The sequence below is a fragment of the Salvelinus alpinus genome, chromosome 19, assembly GCF_045679555.1.
Source record: "Salvelinus alpinus chromosome 19, SLU_Salpinus.1, whole genome shotgun sequence".
In the NCBI taxonomy this organism is placed as follows: domain Eukaryota; kingdom Metazoa; phylum Chordata; class Actinopteri; order Salmoniformes; family Salmonidae; genus Salvelinus; species Salvelinus alpinus.
In genome coordinates, this window is record NC_092104.1 from 36,138,506 (window position 1) to 36,162,142 (window position 23,637).

Consider the following 23,637-nt stretch of genomic DNA (forward strand, 5'->3'; position numbering starts at 1 on the left):
TGGCCACTTTGAAGAATCTCAAATATAAAATATATTTTGATTTGTTTAACACTTTTTTGGTTACTACATGATTCCATATGTGTTATTTCATAGTATGTCTTCACCATTATTCTACAATGTAGAAAATAGTAAAAATAAAGAAAACACATTGAATGAGTAGGTGTGTCCAAAGTTTTGACTGGTACTGTATATATGTTTTACATAAGTGTTTTTGTTTTTATTGGTGTATTTTTTTAACTGTATGTGTATGTAGAGGAATCGGTTATTAGTAAATGTGATATATATATTTTTTTAACTTTACCGTAAATGTGTACAGTAAGTAAGAAAACATAGTTTAGCATCCTGAAGTCCACTACAGACGACATTTATAATCAAGCTCTTACTTAGCTCTTATTAAATGTAAAAACAGAAAACTCACCAAACTATTCGAGGTTGAGATATTTACTAAAATCTCTGTGACCCAGCGCGCATGCGGGTAGAGCGCGCCTACTCGTGATGACAGCTGACTGAGCTAGTGCTCTGACGAAAAGGGGAGATCAGGAACGGTCTGGAATAGACATATCTAGCGATTTAACTGGTCAGACACTGACATTGTTTCACGGTTATAGGGATTCCATAAAGAACTGGTATACTATCAACAACTTGTTTGGTAAGTCATTGAATTCGTGTTATAGCTAACGCGTTAGCTAGTTCTGTTTTCATCGCTGGCCTTCTTCTGCTAACGTTAGCTAGCTACTTCTTGGATGTCCTTCGTGATTGAACGCTATTTTCTTCCACAACTGGCCAGCCTGGCCTACCCGGGCAACATTGACATATCCCTATAAAGGTATCCCACCGTAGCTCGATGTTTGGCTAGTAACAGTGCTGCAACATTTCAAGTTGGTTAGGTCACTAGCTAACGTTACTTAACCAACGAGCTAGTAAGCTAGTTAACGGTTACAGTTGTTGATAGCTAGCTAAGTACAGTAATGTTAGCTATGCTCTCTGTGATAACTAGTTAACTATTTTGATTGTAAACTAGTACCTAGGCACCTAGTTAACTACGCTATAGCGACCTGTTAGTGTTAACGTTAGCTAGTTAACGTTAGTTAGATAATTAGGTAGTTGGCTAGATAGCTAACCAATGCGCCTCTAATAGCAAGCTTTCTAACTAGCTAGATTACTAGCATTTCACTGTTAACGTATGCCAGTATGATGAAAGGAAGCCAGCTAACTGTTTATAACAGAGGCCGACCGTGACACATTAGCTAGTATTAGTAACTAACGTTAGTTAGCTAACTAGTTAGTTAAACAAAAAATTCCGCAAGATGTCGACTGTGTTGCAAAAGTGAACAAGACAAGGCTGGGGCCCTAAAAATTACTAGATGGGCAAGTTGTCTTGGTTGCTTGAATAATTAACTAGCTAGCGAACGGCGGTCGCCTCTCCTTACCCACCTGATCCCCTACATTAGGTGTAGAATTGAGCCCCACCCAGTGCAGGGGCCGTGACTATCCATGACTAGTGTAGTATGATGAACCATAAAGAACTTAAGACGTGTTTGTGTATCAAGCAGGGCTCAAAGGTTTTCAAAACAGAATGGTCACAATAATTTATGTTGATTTAAGGAATGCACTTGACCTTTTGATTAGGCTAATTGTTAGAGCCAAAACATGAATACATCTCAATCACACAAATGAAGAGTGTGCTCCTAGCTTTTTATTTATTTATTTATTCTTGAGTTATAGTGATCTACCAGACATTGGATATCATTCAGGTTCCTATGAATCTCAACTGACTTTGCGCCTGGAGTACTAGTAGTGTTGTTCCGAGGCAAGGTAGAAGTCTTTGTTTTGACAAGGTCAGGAGTAAGGATGTTGAACGCTCCAGAGCAGAGGATCAGGATGTCTCATTCAGTGTAGGAGTGCACTGTCAGGCTTTGTCTTCCTGACAGGCAGCATTTGGCCTACATTTAGCAAAATAAGATTTTGAGCATACATCTCAGTGAAGGTGTTGATTTTAGGCATACAGAATTTCTCCTTTCCTTATATTTGGAAGCTACCCATTTGCTCCCACCTCTGAACTTAAAGCCTTTGTAGATATTGCATGCTAGCACTGCTTTGACCTACAGAATGCCCTCGTTTTGGGTATGGTTGTGTAAGAGGAAGCGTTTACTCATTTGTAATCCCTGGGATCTGATAGCCTAACCCAAGGTTGTAGGCATTGATGATATCACTAGGGTTATTTTTCCGGTATTTTACAAATGTTTCAACCCTGAGAATAAATCCTTTTTCTCCCGAGGAACACAGTATTTCCCGCCAAAACCAGAAGTGTCATTCAAGAGCATTATAAAGCATATAAATATGCCTATGTCTGGATTTAAATAGAGCTTTGATTGAACATTCAAGCTTGATGCTACCTGAGCCTGATGAGCCATACATTAAACACATTTTATGAGCCCTTACATTAGACATTTAATGATCCCAAGCCCCCAAAAGTCAAAATGATTGTGCCGTTATCCAATACATATGTGATATAGGCTACTGTACATTACGCATGACAGAAAAACATACAAGTCCATAGATGTCGACAAACCATATCTGTATGGACCTCACTTTCTGCATGGGGGCATTGTCATACTGAAACAGGAAAGGGCCTTCCCCAAATTGTTGCCACAAAGTTGGAAGCACAGACTCGTCTAGAATGTTCTATTCTGTAGCGTTTAGATTTCCTTTCACTGGAAGTAAGGGGTCTAGCCCGAACCATGAAAAACAACCCCAGACCATTATTCCTCCTCCACCAAATTTTACAGTTGGCACTATGCATTGGGGCAGGTAGCGTTTTCCTGGCATCCGCCAAAACCAGATTCGTCCGTCGGACTGCCAGATGGTGAAACGTGATTCATCACTACAGAGAATTTGTTTCCATTGCTCCAGAGTCCAATAGCGACAAGCTTTACACCACTCCAGCCGATGCTTGGCATTGCACATTGTGATCTTAGGCTTGTGTGGCTGCTCGGCAAAGGAAACCCATTTCATGAAGCTCCCGACGAACAGTTATTTTGCTGACGTTGCTTCCAGATCCAGTTTGGAACTCTGTAGTGAGTGTTGCAACCAAGACAGACAATTTTTACGTGCTACGCGCTTCAGCACATGGCAGTCCCGTTCTGTGAGCTTGTGTGGCCTACCACTTTGCGGCTGAGCTGTTGTTGCTCCTAGACGTTTCCACTTCACAATAACAACACTTAGTTGACCGGGGCAGCTCTAACAGGGCAGAAATTCGATGAACTAACTTGTTGGAATGGTGGAATCCTATGACGGTGCCACGTTGAAAGTCACTGCGCTCTTCAGTAAGGCCATTCTTCTAGAGGTCGACCGATTTAGGATTTTTCAACACCGATACCGATTAATCTGCAAATTTGTATATATATATATATATTTGTAATAATGACAATTACAACAATACTGAATAAACACTTTTAACTTAATATAATACATAAAATCGTTTTAGTCTCAAATAAATAATGAAACATGTTCAATTTGGTTTAAATAATGCAAAAACAGTGTTGGAGAAGAAAGTAAAAGTGCAATTTATGCCATGTAAAAAAGCTAACGTTTAAATTCCTTGTTCAGAACATGAGAACATATGAAATCTGGTGGTTCCTTTTAACATGAGTCTTCAATATTCCCAGTTAAGAAGTTTTAGGTTGTAGTTATTATAGGAATTTATAAGACTATTTCTCTCTCTACCATTTGTATTTCATATACCTTTGACTTTTGGATGTTCTTATAGGCACAATAGTATTGCCAGCCTAATCTCAGGAGTTGATAGGCTTGAAGTAATAAACAGCGCTGTGCTTCAAGCATTGCCAAGTGCTGCTGGCAAATGCAGGAAAGTGCTGTTTGAATGAATGCTAACGAGCCTGCTGCTGCCTACCACCGCTCAGACAGACTGCTCTATCAAATCATAGACTTAATTATAATAAACACACAGAAATACGAGCCTTAGGTCATTAATATGGTCAAATCCGGAAACTATCATTTCGAAAACAAAACATTTATTCTTTCAGTGAACGGGTGGCAAACCTAAGTAAAAAAATAAAAAATAAATGCTGTTACATTGCACAACCTTCAATGTTATGTCATGATTATGTACAATTCTGGCAAATTAGTTTGCAACGAGCCAGGCGGCCCAAACTGCTACATATACCCTGACTCTGCGTGCAATGAACGCAAGAGAAGTGACACAATTTCCCCCTGGTTAATATTGCCTGCTAACATGAATTTATTTTAGCTAAATATGCAGGTTTAAAAATATATACTTCTGTGTATTGATTTTAAGAAAGGCATTGATGTTTATGGTCAGGTACATTCATGCAACGATTGTGCTTTTGCTAAATCATCACCCGTTTGGCGAAGTAGGCTGTGATTCGATGATAAATTAATAGGCACTGCATTGATTATATGCAATGCAGGACAAGCTAGTTAACCTAGTAATATCATCAACCATGTGTAGTTAACTAGTGATTATGTGAAGATTGATTGTTTTTTATAAGATAAGTTTAACGCTATCTAGCAACTTACCTTGGCTCCTTGCTGCACTCGCGTAACAGGTGGTCAGCCTGCCACGCAGTTTCCTCGGTGAATGCAATGTAATCGGCTATAATCGGCGTCCAAAAATGCAGATGATCGATTATGAAAACTTGGAATCGGCCCTAATTACACTCTACTGACAATGTTTGTCTCTGGAGATTGAATGGCTGTGTGCTCGATTGAATACACCTGTCAGCAACTTGTTTGGCTGAAATAGCCAAATCCACTTATTTGAATGAGTGTCCACATACTTTTGTATATGTGTTATACAGTGTAGTGTATGTGGGAGGTCTTTAAAAAAACACAAAATACCTTGTTCCTACACAGTAGTTGTAGGACAGGCTTAGGGTAGGCCTACTAGATGTGACAAATAATGTCTGTGGGGAACTCACGCATGAAAGAGACAAGGGTCTCTTATTCACATTTTTATTGTGCTGTCCAACACTCACTATTCCTGAGCTTCGGTGATGTAGCCTAGTGAATAATTTCTCAGATCCTCGTTCTGACTGAAGTACTTTAGGCTGTTTATTACCACCACCACTACCTCACTTTCAGCTACCCTGCTTACCCTGGTTTCAGTTTCATATTTGTATTTTCCTAATTATCTAAGACCAAATATCTGACAATCTTATGTTGTCAATTGGATGTGGTGGGGCTGGATTGCTGGAATAGGTTGGGTATAGTTTTGCCATGTCTCTTTGTGGTGTGTGAGCTCCTTCTGAGAGGTGATTGTTGGGAGGTGCAGCGTGCACCCCATACCATTGCACACAGGAGCTGGTAAAATGTCTGCAGTCCAACGGAAGAAGGCCTGATGAATTTCAAAGGGACACAGCCCTTGAAGCTGCTGTTGGGCTAGGCAACTGGAGTCGTTAACCTGCTCATGCAAACAGTCTTATTTGATCTCATGTTGAGGGGAAGTGAAAAGGGGACTTTGTGTTCGAGTTTCGAGTGCCTTTAGAAAGTGATTCCTTTCTGTGTGTCTATAAAAAGCACTTTGTTCTGTTGGCTTGTATTGCATGTTCAACTGAGGGAATGTTTGGGCTGTGTTCCAAACACCTCCATAAATGTGCTGTGTGGTGAGCTGCATCATTGGTTGAGGTGCTTTTCAGTTTTCTTTTCCAGATGGTTTGCTTCACAATGATTCCTTGTTCTGAGCCTAAGCATCATGTATGTAATGTTGGGAGGGATGGCTTTGGACTGAATTCTATTTCTAGCCTACCTACCGCTAACTACCGTCATTCTCTCGCACACCCCCGCCTGTGCCTTTTCACACCACCTACAGTGGTTTTTCTTCTGCTTTTGAGTTCCCTGTCCTTTTCCATTACTTACTCATTAGGTAGGTCTACTCAACAAATCTTCAACTCGGAAACTGCTTTACCCGTACCAGGCCACAGGTCCTACAGTACCACCTGTGTGTTGGCCCTAGGCCTACACCCTTTACTTCCACACAGGACTGTGACAAATGTAGTCTACTCTTTCAAGAGCCTACGGCACATGCGTATTCTCATGGACTGGTACACTGTTGGTCATTAATCTATTGATTAGCCTTAAGTAAGTGTTTGACAGATTTCTATTTATTTACCTGAGATCCCCCAGTGTTTTCATGGTTCCAGAAAACTTCACAGTGGCCAGTCCATCATTGGATTTAGCCTACTAAAGGAACACAGAGACTTTGTGTATAACCCATGATTAACCTTTCTTATCTGGCATGACATGGTTAAGAAAACGCTTCTAAGCCTCATCAAAATATTTATGCCTCAAACCACATACGTTTAATAGTATCAAGCCTTTGTAGTTGTGTGCACGCTCTGAGGCAGGGTTCTCTGGGCTGTTTTCACAGGCCTCCCAGCCTCACAATCTTGTCTGTTTTCCTTGGTAGCAGCCATCCACAAAGAACCTTGTGTCAAAGAATGCTCTAGGAAATCAATTAAATTTCATGCATTCTGTCTGGTTTGTGTGTGAAGGAAAGGGAGACTAATATGATTTGCATATACTCTCGTGCTGTGAATAATGCTACCAGATGCTTGTGTGAGCGAGAGTAGGGGCTTGCTATTGTTTAAAAGCCCCCCCCCCCCCCCCCCACACTGTCAATCTTAGCCAATAGAACTAGTGTTTCTGCCTTCTCTTGATTACTTGACAGTCTACTTCCTCTGTCAGTGTGTGAGCTAGGATTCTGCCAACATGGCCTTTCCTGCTCTTCCTCAGGATTGCACTCTGAGAAATAAAAATGGTCCATTGTCCTCACTTGTAAATCTACTCCAAACTGCCCTGCATGTACAGTTGAAGTCGGAAGTTTACATACATCTTAGCCCAATACATTTAAACTCAGTTTTTCACAGTTCCTGACATTTAATCCTAGTAAAAGTTCCCTGTTTTAGGTCAGTTAGGATTACCACTTTATTTTAAGAATGTGAAATGTCAGAATAATAGTAGAGTGATTTATTTCAGCTTTTATTTCTTTCATCACATTCCAAGTGGGTCAGAAGTTTACATGCACTCAATTAGTATTTGGTAGCATTGCCTTTAAATTGTTTAACTTGGGTCAAAAGTTTCAGTTAGCCTTCCACAAGCTTCCCACAATAAGTTGGGTGAATTTTGGCCCATTCCTCCTGACAGAGCTGGTATAACTGAGTCAGGTTTCTAGGCGTCCTTGCTCACACACACTTTTTCAGTTCTGCCCACAAATGTTCTAGGCTTTGTGATGGCCATTCCAATACCCTGACTTTGTTGTCCTTAAGCCTTTTTGCCATAACTTTGCTTGGGGTCATTGTCCATTTGCAAAACCCATTTGTGACCAATCTTTAACTTCCTGACTGATGTCTTAAGATGTTGTTTCAATATATCCACATAATTTTCCTACCCCATGAAGCCATCTATTTTGTGAAGTGCACCAGTCCCTCCTGCAGCAAAGCACCCCCACAACATGATGCTGCCACCCCCGCGAATCACGGTTGGATGGTGTGCTTCGGCTTGCAAGCCTCCCCATTTTCCCTCCAAACATAACGATGGTCATTATGGCCGAACAGTTCTGTTTTTGTTTCATCAGACCAGAGGACATTTCTCCAAAATTACGATCTTTGTCCCAATGTGCAGTTGCAAACTAGTCTGGCTTTTTTATGGCGGTTTTGGAGCAGTGGCTTCTTCCTTGCTGTGCGGCCTTTCAGGTTATGTCGATATAGGACTCATTTTACTGTGGATATAGGTAATTTTGTACCTGTTTCCTCCAGCATCTTCGCAAGGTCCTTTGCTGTTGTTCTTGGATTGATTTGCACTTTTTTGCACAAGTACGTTCATCTCTAGGAGACAGAGCGCCTCTCCTTCTTGAGCGGTATGAAGTCTGCGTGGTCCCATGGTCTTTATACTAGAGGTCGGCATGGCCGATTTTAAAATACATAAATAAAAAATAATAAAATTAGGGCCGATTTCAAGTTTCCATAACAATCGGTAATCTTGCATTTTTGGACGCTGATTACGGCTGGTTACATTGCACTCCACGAGGAGACTACGTGGCAGGCTGACTTCCTGTTACGCGAGTGCAGCAAGGAGCCAAGGTAAGTTGCTAGCTAGCATTAAACTTATCTTATACAGAACAGTCAATCTTAACATAATCACTAGTTAATAACCTCTACCGCTTATCTCTCCCGGATCCGGGATCCTCCTCATCAAAAAAGCTGACTAGCATAGCCTAGCCTAACGCGACAGGGATATAATATAATTTCATGAAATCACAAGTCCAATACAGCAAATGAAAGATAAACATCTTGTGAATCCAGCCATCATTTCCGATTTTTAAAATGTTTTACAGCGAAAACACAATATACACTGCTCAAAAAAATAAAGGGAACACTAAAATAACACATCCTAGATCTGAATGAATGAAATATTCTTAAAGACTTTTTTCTTTGCCTAGTTGAATGTGCTGACAACAAAATCACACACAAATTATCAATGGAAATCAAATTTATCAACCCATGGAGGTCTGGATTTGGAGTCACACTCAAAATTAAAGTGGAAAACCACACTACAGTCTGATCCAACTTTGATGTAATGTCCTTAAAACAAGTCAAAATGAGTCTCAGTAGTGTGTGTGGCCTCCACGTGCCTGTATGACCTCCCTACAACGCCTGGGCATGCTCCTGATGAGGTGGCGGATGGTCTCCTGAGGGATCTCCTCCCAGACCTGGACTAAAGCATCCGCCAACTCCTGGACAGTCTGTGGTGCAACGTGGCGTTGGTGGATGGAGCGAGACATGATGTCCCAGATGTGCTCAATTGGTTTCAGGTCTGGGGAACGGGCGGGCCAGTCCATAGCATCAATGCCTTCCTCTTGCAGGAACTGCTGACACACTCCAGCCACATGAGGTCTAGCATTGTCTTGCATTAGGAGGAACCCATGGCCAACCGCACCAGCATATGGTCTCACAAGGGGTCTGAGGATCTCATCTCGGTACCTAATGGCAGTCAGGCTACCTCTGGCGAGCACATGGAGGGCTGTGCGGCCCCCCAAAGAAATGCCACCCCACACCATGACTGACCCACCGCCAAACCGGTCATGCTGGAGGATGTTGCAGGCAGCAGAACGTTCTCCACGGCGTCTCCAGACTCTGTCACGTCTGTCACATGTGCTCAGTGTGAACCTGCTTTCATCTGTGAAGAGCACAGGGCGCCAGTGGCGAATTTGCCAATCTTGGTGTTCTCTGGCAAATGCCAAACGTCCTGCACGGTGTTGGGCTGTAAGCACAACCCCCACCTGTGGACGTCGGGCCCTCATACCACCCTCATGGAGTCTGTTTCTGACCGTTTGAGCAGACACATGCACATTTGTGGCCTGCTGGAGGTCATTTTGCAGGGCTCTGGCAGTGCTCCTCCTGATCCTCCTTGCACAAAGGCGGAGGTAGCGGTCCTGCTGCTGGGTTGTTGCCCTCCTACGGCCTCCTCCACGTCTCCTGATGTACTGGCCTGTCTCCTGGTAGCGCCTCCATGCTCTGGACACTACGCCGACAGACACAGCAAACCTTCTTGCCACAGCTCGCATTGATGTGCCATCCTGGATGAGCTGCACTACCTGAGCCACTTGTGTGGGTTGTAGACTCCGTCTCATGCTACCACTAGAGTGAAAGCACCGCCAGCATTCAAAAGTGACCAAAACATCAGCCAGGAAGCATAGGAACTGAGAAGTAGTCTGTGGTCACCACCTGCAGAACCACTCCTTTATTGGGGGTGTCTTGCTAATTGCCTATAATTTCCACCTTTTGTCTATTCCATTTGCACAACAGCATGTGAAATTTATTGTCAATTAGTGTTGCTTCCTAAGTGGACAGTTTGATTTCACAGAAGTGTGATTGACTTGGAGTTACATTGTGTTGTTTAAGTGTTCCCTTTATTTTTTTGAGCAGTGTATATTTATTTAGCTCACCACAATAGCCAAACACACAACGCCATGTTTTCACCATGTTTCCACCGCAAAGGTAGCTTTCACAAAACCCACAAATTGAGATAAAATGAATCACTAACCTTGAAAAACTTCATCAGATGACAGTCTTATAACATCATGTTATACAGTACATTTATGTTTTGTTCAAAAATGTGCATATTTAGAGGTACAAATCCTGGTTTTACATTGTGAATACGTAGCCATGATGCACCAAATTGTCCGGAGATATTTTGGACAGTCACGTAATCTAACCAAAGAACTCATCATAAACTTTACTAAAAAATACATGTTGTACAGCAAATGAAAGATACACTGGTTCTTAATGCAACCGCTGTGTTAGATTTAAAAAAATAACTTTAGTACAGCATGCAATATTGTGAGACAGCGCTCACCAATTCTCCGCCTTGTTGGAGCCAACACAAACCACAAAAATACGAAATAACATCATAAATATTCTCTTACTTTTGATGATCTTCCATCAGAATGTTGTGCAAGGAGTCCTAGTTCCAGAATAAATCGTTGTTTTGTTTTAGAATGTCCATTTCTTCTGTCGAATTAGCAACTTTGGCTAGCCATGTCAAATCTTTGCGCCTGGAACGAAAAATTCCAATACTCCCAATAAACGTCGAATAAACTGGTCAAACTCGGTTGAAAATCCTACTTTATGATGTTTTTCTCATATGTATCCAATAAAATCAGAGCCGGAGCATTTCGTTGTGTATACCTAACGCTTTTCAGAAGACAATGTGAGGTTCCCTGGTGCGCAGTTGAATACTGACAAAAGAGCGGACCTGTCACTCCAAAAGCTCTCATTCGTTCTCACATCAAGCTAGACACACCATTCAACATTCTACTGCCTGTTGACATCTAGTGGAAGGCGTATGAAGTGCATACAGATCCATAAATATAAGCCAGTTGAATAGGCAGGCCCTGACACAGAGCCCCATTTTCAGAATTTGGAAGTTTGCTGCCAAATGAGTTCTGTTTTACTAACAGATATAATTCAAACAGTTTTAGAAACTTCAGAGTGTTTTCTATCCAATAGTAATAGTAATATGCATATTGTATGATCTAGAATAGAGTACGAGGCCGTTTAATTTGGGCACGATTTTTTCCCAAAGTGAAAATAGCGCCCCCTATTAAGAAGATAACTACACATGGTTGATGATATTACTAGTTTAACTAGCTTGTCCTGCGTTACAAATAATCAATGCGGTAATTTATCATCGAATCACAGCCTACTTCGCCAAACGGGTGGTGATTTAACAAGTGCATTTGCGAAAAAGCACTGTCGTTGCACCAATGTACCTAACCATAAACATCAATGCCTTTCTTAAAATCAATACATAAGTATATATTTTTTTAAACCTGCATATTTAGTTAAAATAAATTAATGTTAGCAGGCAATATTAACAAATTGTGTCACTTCTCTTGCGTTCTGTGCAAGCAGAGTCAGGGTATATGCAGCAGTTTGGGCTGCCTGGCTCGTTGTGAACTGTGTGAAGACCATTTCTTCCTAATAAAGACCGTAATTAATTTGCCAGAATTTTAAATAATTATGACATTGAAGTTTGTGCAATGTAACAGCAATATTTAGACTTGTGGATGCCACCCGTTCGATAAAATACGTAACGGTTCCGTATTTCACTGAAAGAATAAATGTTTTGTTTTTCGAAATGATAGTTTCCGGATTTGACCATATTAATGACCTAAGGCTCGTATTTCTGTGTGTTTATTATAATTAAGTCTATGATTTGATAGAGCAGTCTGTCTGAGCGGTGGTAGGCAGCAGCAGGCTCGTTAGCATTCATTCAAACAGCACTTTCCTGCGTTTGCGAGCAGCTCTTATCAATGCTTGAAGCACAGCGCTGTTTATTACTTCAAGCCTATCAACTCCCGAGATTAGGCTGGCAATACTATTGTGCCGATAAGAACATCCAAAAGTCAAAGATATGAAATACAAATTGTATAGAGAGAAATAGTCTTATAAATTCCAATAACTACAACCTAAAACTTCTTAACTGGGAATATTGAAGACTCATGTTAAAAGGAACCACCAGCTATCATATGTTCTGAGCAAGGAACTTAAACGTTAGCTTTTTTACATGGCATACAGTGAGGGAAAAAAGTATTTGATCCCCTGCTGATTTTGTACGTTTGCCCACTGACAAAGAAATGATCAGTCTATAATTTTAATGGTAGGTTTATTTGAACAGTGAGAGACAGAATATCAACAAAAAAATCCAGAAAAACGCATGTCAAAAATGTTATGAATTGATTTGCATTTTAATGAGGGAAATAAGTATTTGACCCCTCTGCAAAACATGACTTAGTACTTGGTGGCAAAACCCTTGTTGGCAATCACAGAGGTCAGACGTTTCTTGTAGTTGGCCACCAGGTTTGCACACATCTCAGGAGGGATTTTGTCCCACTCCTCTTTGCAGATCTTCTTCAAGTCATTAAGGTTTCGAGGCTGACGTTTGGCAACTCGAACCTTCAGCTCCCTCCACAGATTTTCTATGGGATTAAGGTCTGGAGACTGGCTAGGCCACTCCAGGACCTTAATGTGCTTCTTCTTGAGCCACTCCTTTGTTGCCTTGGCCGTGTGTTTTGGGTCATTGTCATGCTGGAATACCCATCCACGACCCGTTTTCAATACCCTGGCTGAGGGAAGGAGGTTTTCACCCAAGATTTGACGGTACATGGGCCCGTCCATCGTCCCTTTGATGCGGTGAAGTTGTCCTGTCCCTTTAGCAGAAAAACACCCCCAAAGCATAATGTTTCCACCTCCATGTTTGACGGTGGGGATGGTTTCTTGGGGTCATAGGCAGCATTCCTCCTCCTCCAAACACGGCAAGTTGGGTTGATGCCAAAGAACTCCATTTTGGTCTCATCTGACCACAACACGTTCACCCAGTTGTCCTCTGAATCATTCAGATGTTCATTGGCAAACTTCAGACGGGCATGTATATGTGCTTTCTTGAGCAGGGGGACCTTGCGGGCGCTGCAGGATTTCAGTCCTTCACGGCATAGTGTGTTACCAATTGTTTTCTTGATGACTATGGTCCCAGCTGCCTTGAGATCATTGACAAGATCCTCCTGTGTAGTTCTGGGCTGATTCCTCACCGTTCTCATGATCATTGCAACTCCACGAGGTGAGATCTTGCATGGAGCCCCAGGCTGAGGGAGATTGACAGTTATTTTGTGTTTCTTCCATTTGCGAATAATCACAGAAACTGTTGTCACCTTCTCACCAAGCTGCTTGGCGATGGTCTTGTAGCCCATTCCAGCCTTGTGTAGGTCTACAATCTTGTCCCTGACATCCTTGGAGAGCTCTTTGGTCTTGGCCATGGTGGAGAGTTTGGAATCTGATTGATTGATTGCTTCTGTGGACAGGAATCTTTTATACAGGTAAGAAACTGAGATTAGGAGCACTCCCTTTAAGAGTGTGCTCCTAATCTCCGTTCGTTACCTGTATGAAAGACACCTGGGAGCCAGAAATCTTTTTGATTGAGAAGGGGTCAAATACTTATTTCCCTCATTAAAATGCAAATCAATTTATAACATTTTTGACATGCATTTTTCTGGATATTTTTGTTGTTATTCTGTCTCTCACTGTTCAAATAAACCTACCATTAAAATTATAGACTGATAATTTCTTTGTCAGTGGGCAAACGTACAAAATCAGCAGGGGATCAAATACTTTTTTCCCTCACTGTATGTTGCACTTTTACTTCTCCAACACTGTGTTTTTGCATTATTTAAATCAAATCGAACATGTTTCATTATTTATTTGAGACTAAATAGATTTTTATTTATGTATTATATTAAGTGTTCATTCAGTATTGCTGTAATTGTCATTATTATTTATATATATATATATATATTTTTTTAAATCGTCCGATTAATCGGTATCGGCATTTGTTGGTCCTCCAATCGGTATCGGCGTTAGTCATAATCCTCTAGTTTATACTTGCGTACTATTGTTTGTACAGTTGAATGTGGTACCTTCAGGCGTTTGGAAGTTGCTCCCAAGGATGAACCAGTGTGGAGGTCTAAAAAAAAAAATTATTCTGAAGTCTTGGCTGATTTCTTTTGATTTTCCCATAATGTCAAGCAGAGGCACCGAGTTTGAAAGTAGGCCTTGAAATGTATCCACAGGTACACCTCCAATTGACTCAAATTATGTCAATTAGCCTAAGCTGTTTAAAGGCACAGTCAACTTAGTGTATGTAAACTTCTGACCCACTGGAATTGTGATACAGTGAAATAATCTCTAAACAGTTGTTGGAAAAATTACTTGTCATGCACAAAGTAGATGTCCTAACTGACTTGCCAAAACTATAGTTTGTTAACAAGAAATTTGTGGAGTGGTTGAAAACTAGTTTTAATGACTCCAACCTACGTGTATATAAACTTCCGACTTCAACTGTAGCTCTGTCCTGACTGCCCAGTACTCATTCTCTCGACAACGATGTCATTACCATCCTCATTACCATTTATCCCCCAGTGTCACTGATCTCCCTCTTCTCTCCCTCTTCTGCAGTCTTTATCCTCTGAGTGAGCTGGTAAAGATGGTGAAGCCAGACATCCACACTCTGGCCCACCACCTGAAGCAGGAGCGGCTGTATGTGGCTTCAGAGAAGCAGCTGATCCAGCGGCTCAACGGGGACGTGCTGAAGACTGCTGAGAGACTGTACCGTGCTGCCTGGATCACCAAACAGCAGAGGATCAATCTCGACAGGCTCATTCTCACCAGGTCAGCATGGGGCCCCCAGAGCTGTTGTTACCAGGGCATTTCAACGAGATCGATCCAATTGGAGAATAGAAACAGTTCTAATAGGAACTCACCATTATAAAAATACATTTTGAGTTGTCCTCCTCTTGTTTGCATTCGGCAGTGTGACCTTTAGTGAACTAGTAACTTAATAGTCCTAAAGTAGGATCCCACCGTATTAAACTGTCTTATCTTCCTGATGTGATCATGTTGTTTGTTGTAAATCCTGCCAAACACGGTGCATGTCAGAGCCAGCCGAGCACTATTTAGATTAGCAGCCCAAAAGGGAAATTGCAAGGAATCAGAGGAGTCCTGTGATCAGCAAGCATGTCATACAATTACATGTCACTCCAATCAGTAATCAACAGCTCTCTGTGGCTCACTGTTGCTCATTTCCAGCCATTGGTTTGTGGAGCCTTCTGCTCTCGTAGTAATTAAAGCTCCCTGTCCTACAGTGCTGAGGCCTCCCCGGCCGAATGCTGCCAGCATGCCAAAGTGCTGGAGGACACACAGTTCCTGGACGGCTACAAGACTCTGGGCTTTCAGGAGAGCATCTATGGGGAGTTCCTGGGTCGGGTGCGCGAGAACCCTCGGCTGTTGGCCTCCTGCCTGGTGGCTGGGGAGAGGCTGAACCAGGAGCACACACAGGGGGTCATTTACACGGTCTTCACCTCACTCTACGGCAACTGTATCATGCAGGAGGATGAGCGCTACCTGCTGCAGGTGAGCAGCCCGGACATCTTCTGATCTAAGATCTATACACTTATACTATAAACACACAGCCAATAGCCACATGCACTCACCAAATGCACAGCAGCCACCTCTTATTTAACACTATTACCTGTCCTCATAGGTAGTGTGATGAGGCCATTTCTAACCTCTGTACTGCTAAATCTGGTAAGGGTGCTGCTGTTTCTATCAATTCCAGGTCCTCCGCTACTTGGTGGAGTTTGAGCTGAAGGAGAGCGACAACCCTCGGCGGCTGCTGCGGCGGGGCACGTGCGCCTTCAGCATCCTCTTCAAGCTCTTCTCCGAGGGGCTGTACTCGGCCAAGCTTTTCCTCACCGCCACCCTCCACGAGCCCATCATGCAGCTGCTGGTGGAGGACGAGGACCACCTGGAGACGGACCCCTCCAAGGTGACGGAGCGCTTCACGCCGGCCCAGCAGGAGCGCCTGTTTGGGGAGAAGGGCTCGGAGGGCTACAGACAGAAGGTGGCAGCCGCCGTGGAAGCCAACGAGGCCAAGCTGGTGACCCTGGTCAACAAGTTCATCGGCTACCTGAAGCAGAACACCTACTGCTTCCCCCACAACCTGCGCTGGATAGTGTCTCAGATGTACAAGACACTGTCGTGCGTGGAACGGCTGGAGGTGGGCGAGGTGCGGACCATGTGCACGGACCTGCTGCTCACCTGCTTCATCTGCCCAGCCATAGTCAACCCTGAGCAGTACGGCATCATCTCAGACGCCCCTATTAATGAGGTGGCTCGCTTCAACCTCATGCAGGTCAGTGGACGACCCAACAGACTCATACATCCACACTATTCTTATCCATGCCTGGACATTGACCGCTTACGAATCCTATTTGAAATGTTAGATAAAATATCAAATATTGTTACCTTTCCCCTTTATGCATTCTAATCATTATCTTTGTCCTGTAGGTAGGGCAGCTTCTTCAACAGTTGGCAATGGCTGACGATGATGGAGACCCCCGGAGGAAAAAGAGTTTGGCCAAGTTCGATAAGGTAAGATCCTCAATCACACATCTTAATATATAACCAGTTTGTCCATGGGGTAGCTTTTATTACATTCTGAATACATGTTTTGCTTCTTGCCGTATTATTGAGGTTGACTGTCTGGTTGTCACCTCAGAGCTGCGTAGCTGCCTTCTTGGATGTGGTAATCGGAGGGAGAGCTGTGGAGACACCGCCCATGTCCTCCATGAACCTACTAGAAGGACTCAGCAGGACTGTGGCGTACATGACACACAGTCAGCTCCTCTGCCTGGTACGCTGCTGATCTGACTGTTTCAGTCTGAATCTTGTGTGGCTTATATTGTAGTTAGCCTAGTCTGGAACAGTATGTACACATGTTTTAGACAGGCAACAGTAAACGTTCCTATGTTACAGGAAGTGAACTTGACATGCCCAGGCTTGTCAGACCAGAAATGGAGGAGACATTTCACACAGGTTGTTGAGAGTGCTGTTATGTCTCAAGGACTGGGAGTTACCATAGCGTACTCAAGAAATAAACTATTACCACATCCTCCTGGAACTGCGGTGCTATGGCTCCTCCCTTAGTTACCTTTCTTTATAACATTAGTGCGGTAATAAATAATTACCCTTGCTGTATTCTATTGGCATGTCTCAAGCCCCACTTTTAGTTTCATTGTGAAAAGAGCCCTGCACTTATCACCCGTGTCATAAGTTCTCCACCAGCTTAGCTATTGAAGCCTTAGTAAAAAGTTAATTGGATTCCTCATAGAAACTAGGATGTGAGAGTATTAAATGAAGTAATTAACTCCTATGGTGTTCAGGTGGACTTTGTACGGAGTGTGATGGCAGGGGACCACCTCCGGGAGGAGGAGCACATGCTCCTGGAGACCATGCTGGCCAACGTGCCCCAGTCCCGCACGGTGAAGAGCAACAGTCTGGAGCTCACCCCCTCCAACACCCCCCAGCTCTCCCCAGCCACCACCCCCGCCAACAAAAAAAACAGGAACATAGGTACCTACCGACTTCCTCGGCTGTTGTTACTCTAGACCTGCAGCCACTGGCTTTCTGACAGAGAAATACATACTGCATAATGAAATACGTGGTTAATCTCCAGTACTTGTTATTCCTGTTATAGCATTGCACCAGTTGGAGATTTCAGTTTGAAATTACAATGAAACCAGCCTTTTTATGTACTAACTATAGGTTGTTTCATTCATGGTAATAAATAACTAGAAGAAGTAGCTAAAGTTGTAATGGCTGCAGGAAGCCTCTGTTATGTAGGAAGCTAATGAGGTTCTGGGCCTGTTTTACAGGTAATTAGCAGCCTCTAGATTGGAGATCCATTACGCAAATGAAAGCCAATTAAATTACAAAATATAAATGAACCCTTTCTTAATTGGTATGGATGGAGAAATATATACCTTCCATCATTAGGAATAAATCAATTAAATGTGATGGTGACAAGATCCTCCTCCATTTAAAATAAGCCACTTTAAGCTGCCCTACTGAAATGTGAACCTTTTCGATTTGAAGCTGTTTTACAGTTGCTTGCTACTCGCTCTGTATTCTCTCTCTGTTGCCCTCAACCTTCTTCCTCCTTTCCTCCTTTGCTGCCTGTGATCGACCCAGGACAACAGTTAGCAACTTCCTGGGACTCCACAACCACCACCCTGTCTGCTCACATTCCATTAGTTACCCCTTTTGGTGGGTAGCCTGGCAGCCCTGTGAAGCTGACTAGAACTAAAGCGTGTTTGTGCCACCTAGTCATGTGCCACTATCAGTCCACATACACCCAGTACCAGCCATGCTCATAGCCATGGTTCCTGCTGCAGTCCCACTGCTTCACCACCAGATAGAGCTAGCTACTAGATGTGCTCTTGTCACCATGCCTTTCACCATGCCTGCTTTGCCCTGTGCTCTAGTCTTGTAGACCTGGTTTATACCTGGTTCTCTGCTGCTTGTTTTCACTCACGTGATAAATTATATTGTGTTTAATGATACGTGCTTTTGGCTAAAGAGAAGATTGAAGTCAGACACTTTTTTGGGTGTTTGTTTTCCTGATGTTGGGATCTTAGATCCTTCTGCATAAAGCAATGCATCATAATTACCATCCAGAGCACAATCAGGTCAGTCATTAGAATGGTATGCATGCCACGTGCTGATTGGGATGTGGAGTGTGGCTGCTTCACCGCGTCCGACATGCACTTGTGATTTGTGAACCTTATTGGATGCACTCATTGACCTGTATTACACTGGACGGGTTACACAGCACAGGTTGTCTAAGCAGTGCCGAGCAAAATATCCAGTCTCTATTAGGAAAGATTGATTGATTTAATGATTGAATCCAATTGAGTCAAATTTCTGTTCACTGCAATACCTCTTTCACAATGCAAAACTGAAAGGTTGGGAGCAACTAACAGGTAATCTAAGAAGCAATGCAGTCCGTGTGTAGTTGTGTATAGGTACGTGAGTTTTTGTGTTTATAGTTAGTATAGCCTACCTTTTTGCTTTTATTATTATTATAGTTGAAGCCGATCCCTGTCTTTTGCGCCCCCTGAATCTCAGTGAGTATTACATAGTAACACCTTGTCCCCTGCTCCCACTGAGTCTTTGTTAGTAACACCTCGTCCCCTGCTCCCATTGAGTCTCTGTTAGTTAGTAACACCTCGTCCCCTGCTACCACTGAGTCTGTTAGTTAGTAACATCTCGTCCCCTGCTCCCACTGAGTCTCTGTTAGTTAGTAACATCTCGTCCCCTGTTCCCACTGAGTCTCTGTTAGTTAGTAACACCTTGTCCCCTGCTCCCACTGAGTCTCTGTTAGTAACATCTCGTCCCCTGCTCCCACTGAGTCTCTGTTAGTTAGTAACATCTCGTCCCCTGTTCCCACTGAGTCTCTGTTAGTAACATCTCGTCCCCTGTTCCCACTGAGTCTCTGTTAGTTAGTAACACCTTGTCCCCTGCTCCCACTGAGTCTCTGTTAGTAACATCTCGTCCCCTGCTCCCACTGAGTCTCTGTTAGTTAGTAACACCTCGTCCCCTGCTCCCACTGAGTCTCTGTTAGTTAGTAACACCTAGTCCCCTGCTCCCACTGAGTCTCTGTTAGTTAGTAACATCTCGTCCCCTGCTCCCACTGAGTCTCTGTTAGTTAGTAACACCTAGTCCCCTGCTCCCACTGAGTCTCTGTTAGTTAGTAACACCTAGTCCCCTGCTCCCACTGAGTCTCTGTTAGTTTGTAACATATCGTCCCCTGCTCCCACTGAGTCTCTGTTAGTAACATCTCGGCCCCTGAGTCTCTGTTAGCTCGTAACATCTCCGCCCCTGCTCCCCCTGAGTCTCAGTTAGTAACACCTCGTCCCCTGCTCCCCCTGAGTCTCTGTTAGTTAGTAACACCTCGTCCCCTGCTACCACTGAGTCTGTTAGTTAGTAACACCTCGTCCCCTGTTCCCCCTGAGTCTCTGTTAGTTAGTAACACCTCGTCCCCTGCTCCCCCTGAGTCTCTGTTAGTTAGTAACACCTCGTCCCCTGCTACCACTGAGTCTGTTAGTTAGTAACACCTCGTCCCCTGCTCCCACTGAGTCTCTGTTAGTTAGTAACACCTCGTCCCCTGCTCCCCCTGAGTCTCTGTTAGTTAGTAACACCTCGTCCCCTGCTACCACTGAGTCTGTTAGTTAGTAACACCTCGTCCCCTGTTCCCCCTGAGTCTCTGTTAGTTAGTAACACCTCGTCCCCTGTTCCCCCTGAGTCTCTGTTAGTTAGTAACACCTCGTCCCCTGCTCCCCCTGAGTCTCTGTTAGTTAGTAACACCTCGTCCCCTGCTCCCCCTGAGTCTCTGTTAGTTAGTAACACCTCGTCCCCTGCTACCACTGAGTCTGTTAGTTAGTAACACCTCGTCCCCTGTTCCCCCTGAGTCTCTGTTAGTTAGTAACACCTCGTCCCCTGCTCCCCCTGAGTCTCTGTTAGTTAGTAACACCTCGTCCCCTGCTACCACTGAGTCTGTTAGTTAGTAACACCTCGTCCCCTGCTCCCACTGAGTCTCTGTTAGTTAGTAACACCTCGTCCCCTGCTCCCCCTGAGTCTCTGTTAGTTAGTAACACCTCGTCCCCTGCTACCACTGAGTCTGTTAGTTAGTAACACCTCGTCCCCTGCTCCCACTGAGTCTCTGTTAGTTAGTAACACCTCGTCCCCTGCTCCCCCTGAGTCTCTGTTAGTTAGTAACACCTCGTCCCCTGCTACCACTGAGTCTGTTAGTTAGTAACACCTCGTCCCCTGTTCCCCCTGAGTCTCTGTTAGTTAGTAACACCTCGTCCCCTGTTCCCCCTGAGTCTCTGTTAGTTAGTAACACCTCGTCCCCTGCTCCCCCTGAGTCTCTGTTAGTTAGTAACACCTCGTCCCCTGCTCCCCCTGAGTCTCTGTTAGTTAGTAGCACCTCGTCCCCTGTTCCCCCTGAGTCTCTGTTAGTTAGTAACACCTCGTCCCCTGCTCCCCCTGAGTCTCTGTTAGTTAGTAACACCTCGTCCCCTGCTACCACTGAGTCTGTTAGTTAGTAACACCTCGTCCCCTGCTCCCACTGAGTCTCTGTTAGTTAGTAACACCTCGTCCCCTGCTCCCCCTGAGTCTCTGTTAGTTAGTAACACCTCGTCCCCTGTTCCCACTGAGTCTCTGTTAGTTAGTAACACCTCGTCCCCTGCTACCACTGAGTCTGTTAGTTAGTAACACCTCGTCCCCTGTTCCCCCTGAGTCTCTGTTAGTTAGTAACATCTCGTCCCCTGTTCCCCCTGAGTCTCTGTTAGTTAGTAACATCTCGTCCCCTGCTCCCACTGAGTCTCTGTTAGTTAGTAACACCTCGTCCCCTGCTCCCCCTGAGTCTCTGTTAGTTAGTAACACCTCGTCCCCTGCTACCACTGAGTCTGTTAGTTAGTAACACCTCGTCCCCTGCTCCCCCTGAGTCTCTGTTAGTTAGTAACACCTCGTCCCCTGCTACCACTGAGTCTCTGTTAGTTAGTAACACCTCGTCCCCTGCTCCCCCTGAGTCTCTGTTAGTTAGTAACACCTCGTCCCCTGCTACCACTGAGTCTGTTAGTTAGTAACACCTCGTCCCCTGCTCCCCCTGAGTCTCTGTTAGTTAGTAACATCTCGTCCCCTGCTCCCCCTGAGTCTCTGTTAGTTAGTAACACCTCGTCCCCTGCTACCACTGAGTCTGTTAGTTAGTAACACCTCGTCCCCTGTTCCCCCTGAGTCTCTGTTAGTTAGTAACACCTCGTCCCCTGCTCCCCCTGAGTCTCTGTTAGTTAGTAACACCTCGTCCCCTGCTCCCACTGAATCTCTGTTGGTTAGTAACACCTCGTCCCCTGCTACCACTGAGTCTGTTAGTTAGTAACACCTCGTCCCCTGTTCCCCCTGAGTCTCTGTTAGTTAGTAACACCTCGTCCCCTGCTACCACTGAGTCTGTTAGTTAGTAACACCTCGTCCCCTGTTCCCCCTGAGTCTCTGTTAGTTAGTAACACCTCGTCCCCTGCTCCCACTGAGTCTCTGTTAGTTAGTAACACCTCGTCCCCTGCTCCCCCTGAGTCTCTGTTAGTTAGTAACACCTCGTCCCCTGCTACCACTGAGTCTGTTAGTTAGTAACACCTCGTCCCCTGCTCCCACTGAGTCTCTGTTAGTTAGTAACACCTCGTCCCCTGCTCCCCCTGAGTCTCTGTTAGTTAGTAACACCTCGTCCCCTGCTACCACTGAGTCTGTTAGTTAGTAACACCTCGTCCCCTGTTCCCCCTGAGTCTCTGTTAGTTAGTAACATCTCGTCCCCTGCTCCCCCTGAGTCTCTGTTAGTTAGTAACACCTCGTCCCCTGCTCCCCCTGAGTCTCTGTTAGTTAGTAACACCTCGTCCCCTGCTCCCACTGAATCTCTGTTGGTAACATCTCGGCCCCTGAGTCTCTGTTAGTAACATCTTGTCCCCTGCTCCCACTGAGTCTCAGTGAATGAGTAAAGCCTTATACCCTGTCTCTCTCCCTGCTCCCCCAGCAGCCTCCCGCAGTCGTAGCCGTTCCGAGCTGGCCCAGCAGGGGGAGGCAGAGGCTAGCTCTCTGGAGTCCCTGCAGGAGGTTATGCCAGAGGAGGTGCTGGTGATCTCACTAGGAAGCAGCCCGCAGACCATCCCTGGGATGATGTCAGAGAATGAGGTAACTAACGAGCCTGGAACATGCACATTGTTATGGAGAGTATATGGTGTAATATACACTTGCACACAACATTGGAAATGAAGGATCAATGCATTTTTTATATTTGTCATTATCGGAAGCCCACATTAAGAGCCAGGATGGCAATAACCAGTGATGTTCCCTCTCAGGTGTTGACCATGCAGCTGACTGATGGGTCACAAGGGGACATTCCTGCAGATGACACCAAGCACCATGGCAAGCCAGACAAAACCCTGCGCTTCTCCCTCTGCAGTGACAACCTGGAGGGCATCTCAGAGGGTCAGCGTTCTAACAGCCCACATGCCCTGCTGACTTACTAGTTACTACAGCAACACAACATAATGTTTTTAATGTATCACCATGGAATGAGGTGTTAATGGCTGTTAAACTACTGTAATAAGTGTATCTGTTCTAATGTAAACAGTAACTGTTCATGTACCACAAAAAGAGGACCTTGTGTAATCTGATGCGTTGGAGATGTCTAAATGTAATTGTTTTCTTTGCACAGGTCCATCTAACCGGTCTAACTCTGTGTCGTCTCTGGACCTGGAGGGAGAGTCTGTGTCTGAGCTGGGAGCTGGGCCATCAGGGAGCAATGGGGTGGAGGCTCTACAACTGCTGGAGCATGAACATGGTGTGTTGTGGGAAATCAATGTCAGGGATCATTACATTGAGCCATGATAACATTGTCATTATCCCTGTCCCACCCCCAGCCACCACTCAGGACAACCTGGATGACAAACTGCGTAAGTTTGAGATCCGCGACATGATGGGCCTGACAGATGACCGGGACATCTCTGAGACAGTGAGTGAGACCTGGAGCACAGACGTGCTGGGCAGTGACTTTGACCCCAACATGGATGAGGATCGACTGCAGGAAATAGCTGGTAAGTCATAGGGAGAATCTCAATGGCGTACTCTTAGTGTCCTCTCCTCGCCTCCTTCTCAA

The 23,637-nt window shown here is 44.4% G+C and overlaps 1 protein-coding gene across 7 annotated transcripts in view; it reads left to right on the forward strand.

Moving 5' to 3' along the window:
- Positions 1 to 491: 491 nt before the first annotated feature.
- Positions 492 to 23,637, forward strand: part of LOC139545473 (GTPase-activating protein and VPS9 domain-containing protein 1-like) — a 42,360-nt gene continuing 19,214 nt past the window's right edge. For 3 of the 7 annotated variants that reach the window (XM_071353264.1, XM_071353267.1, XM_071353270.1), the window contains exons 1-12: positions 492 to 649; positions 14,550 to 14,762; positions 15,236 to 15,503; positions 15,709 to 16,284; positions 16,440 to 16,523; positions 16,651 to 16,785; positions 17,315 to 17,504; positions 18,123 to 18,197; positions 22,513 to 22,670; positions 22,838 to 22,967; positions 23,197 to 23,322; positions 23,402 to 23,575. In XM_071353264.1, the coding sequence (XP_071209365.1) occupies positions 14,578 to 14,762; positions 15,236 to 15,503; positions 15,709 to 16,284; positions 16,440 to 16,523; positions 16,651 to 16,785; positions 17,315 to 17,504; positions 18,123 to 18,197; positions 22,513 to 22,670; positions 22,838 to 22,967; positions 23,197 to 23,322; positions 23,402 to 23,575 (2,101 nt within the window). In that variant the 5' untranslated portion in view covers positions 492 to 649; positions 14,550 to 14,577. The remainder of the gene's footprint in view (positions 650 to 14,549; positions 14,763 to 15,235; positions 15,504 to 15,708; positions 16,285 to 16,439; positions 16,524 to 16,650; positions 16,786 to 17,314; positions 17,505 to 18,122; positions 18,198 to 22,512; positions 22,671 to 22,837; positions 22,968 to 23,196; positions 23,323 to 23,401; positions 23,576 to 23,637) is intronic. The other 4 variants (XM_071353268.1, XM_071353271.1, XM_071353265.1 and 1 more) reach the window with 3 other exon arrangements.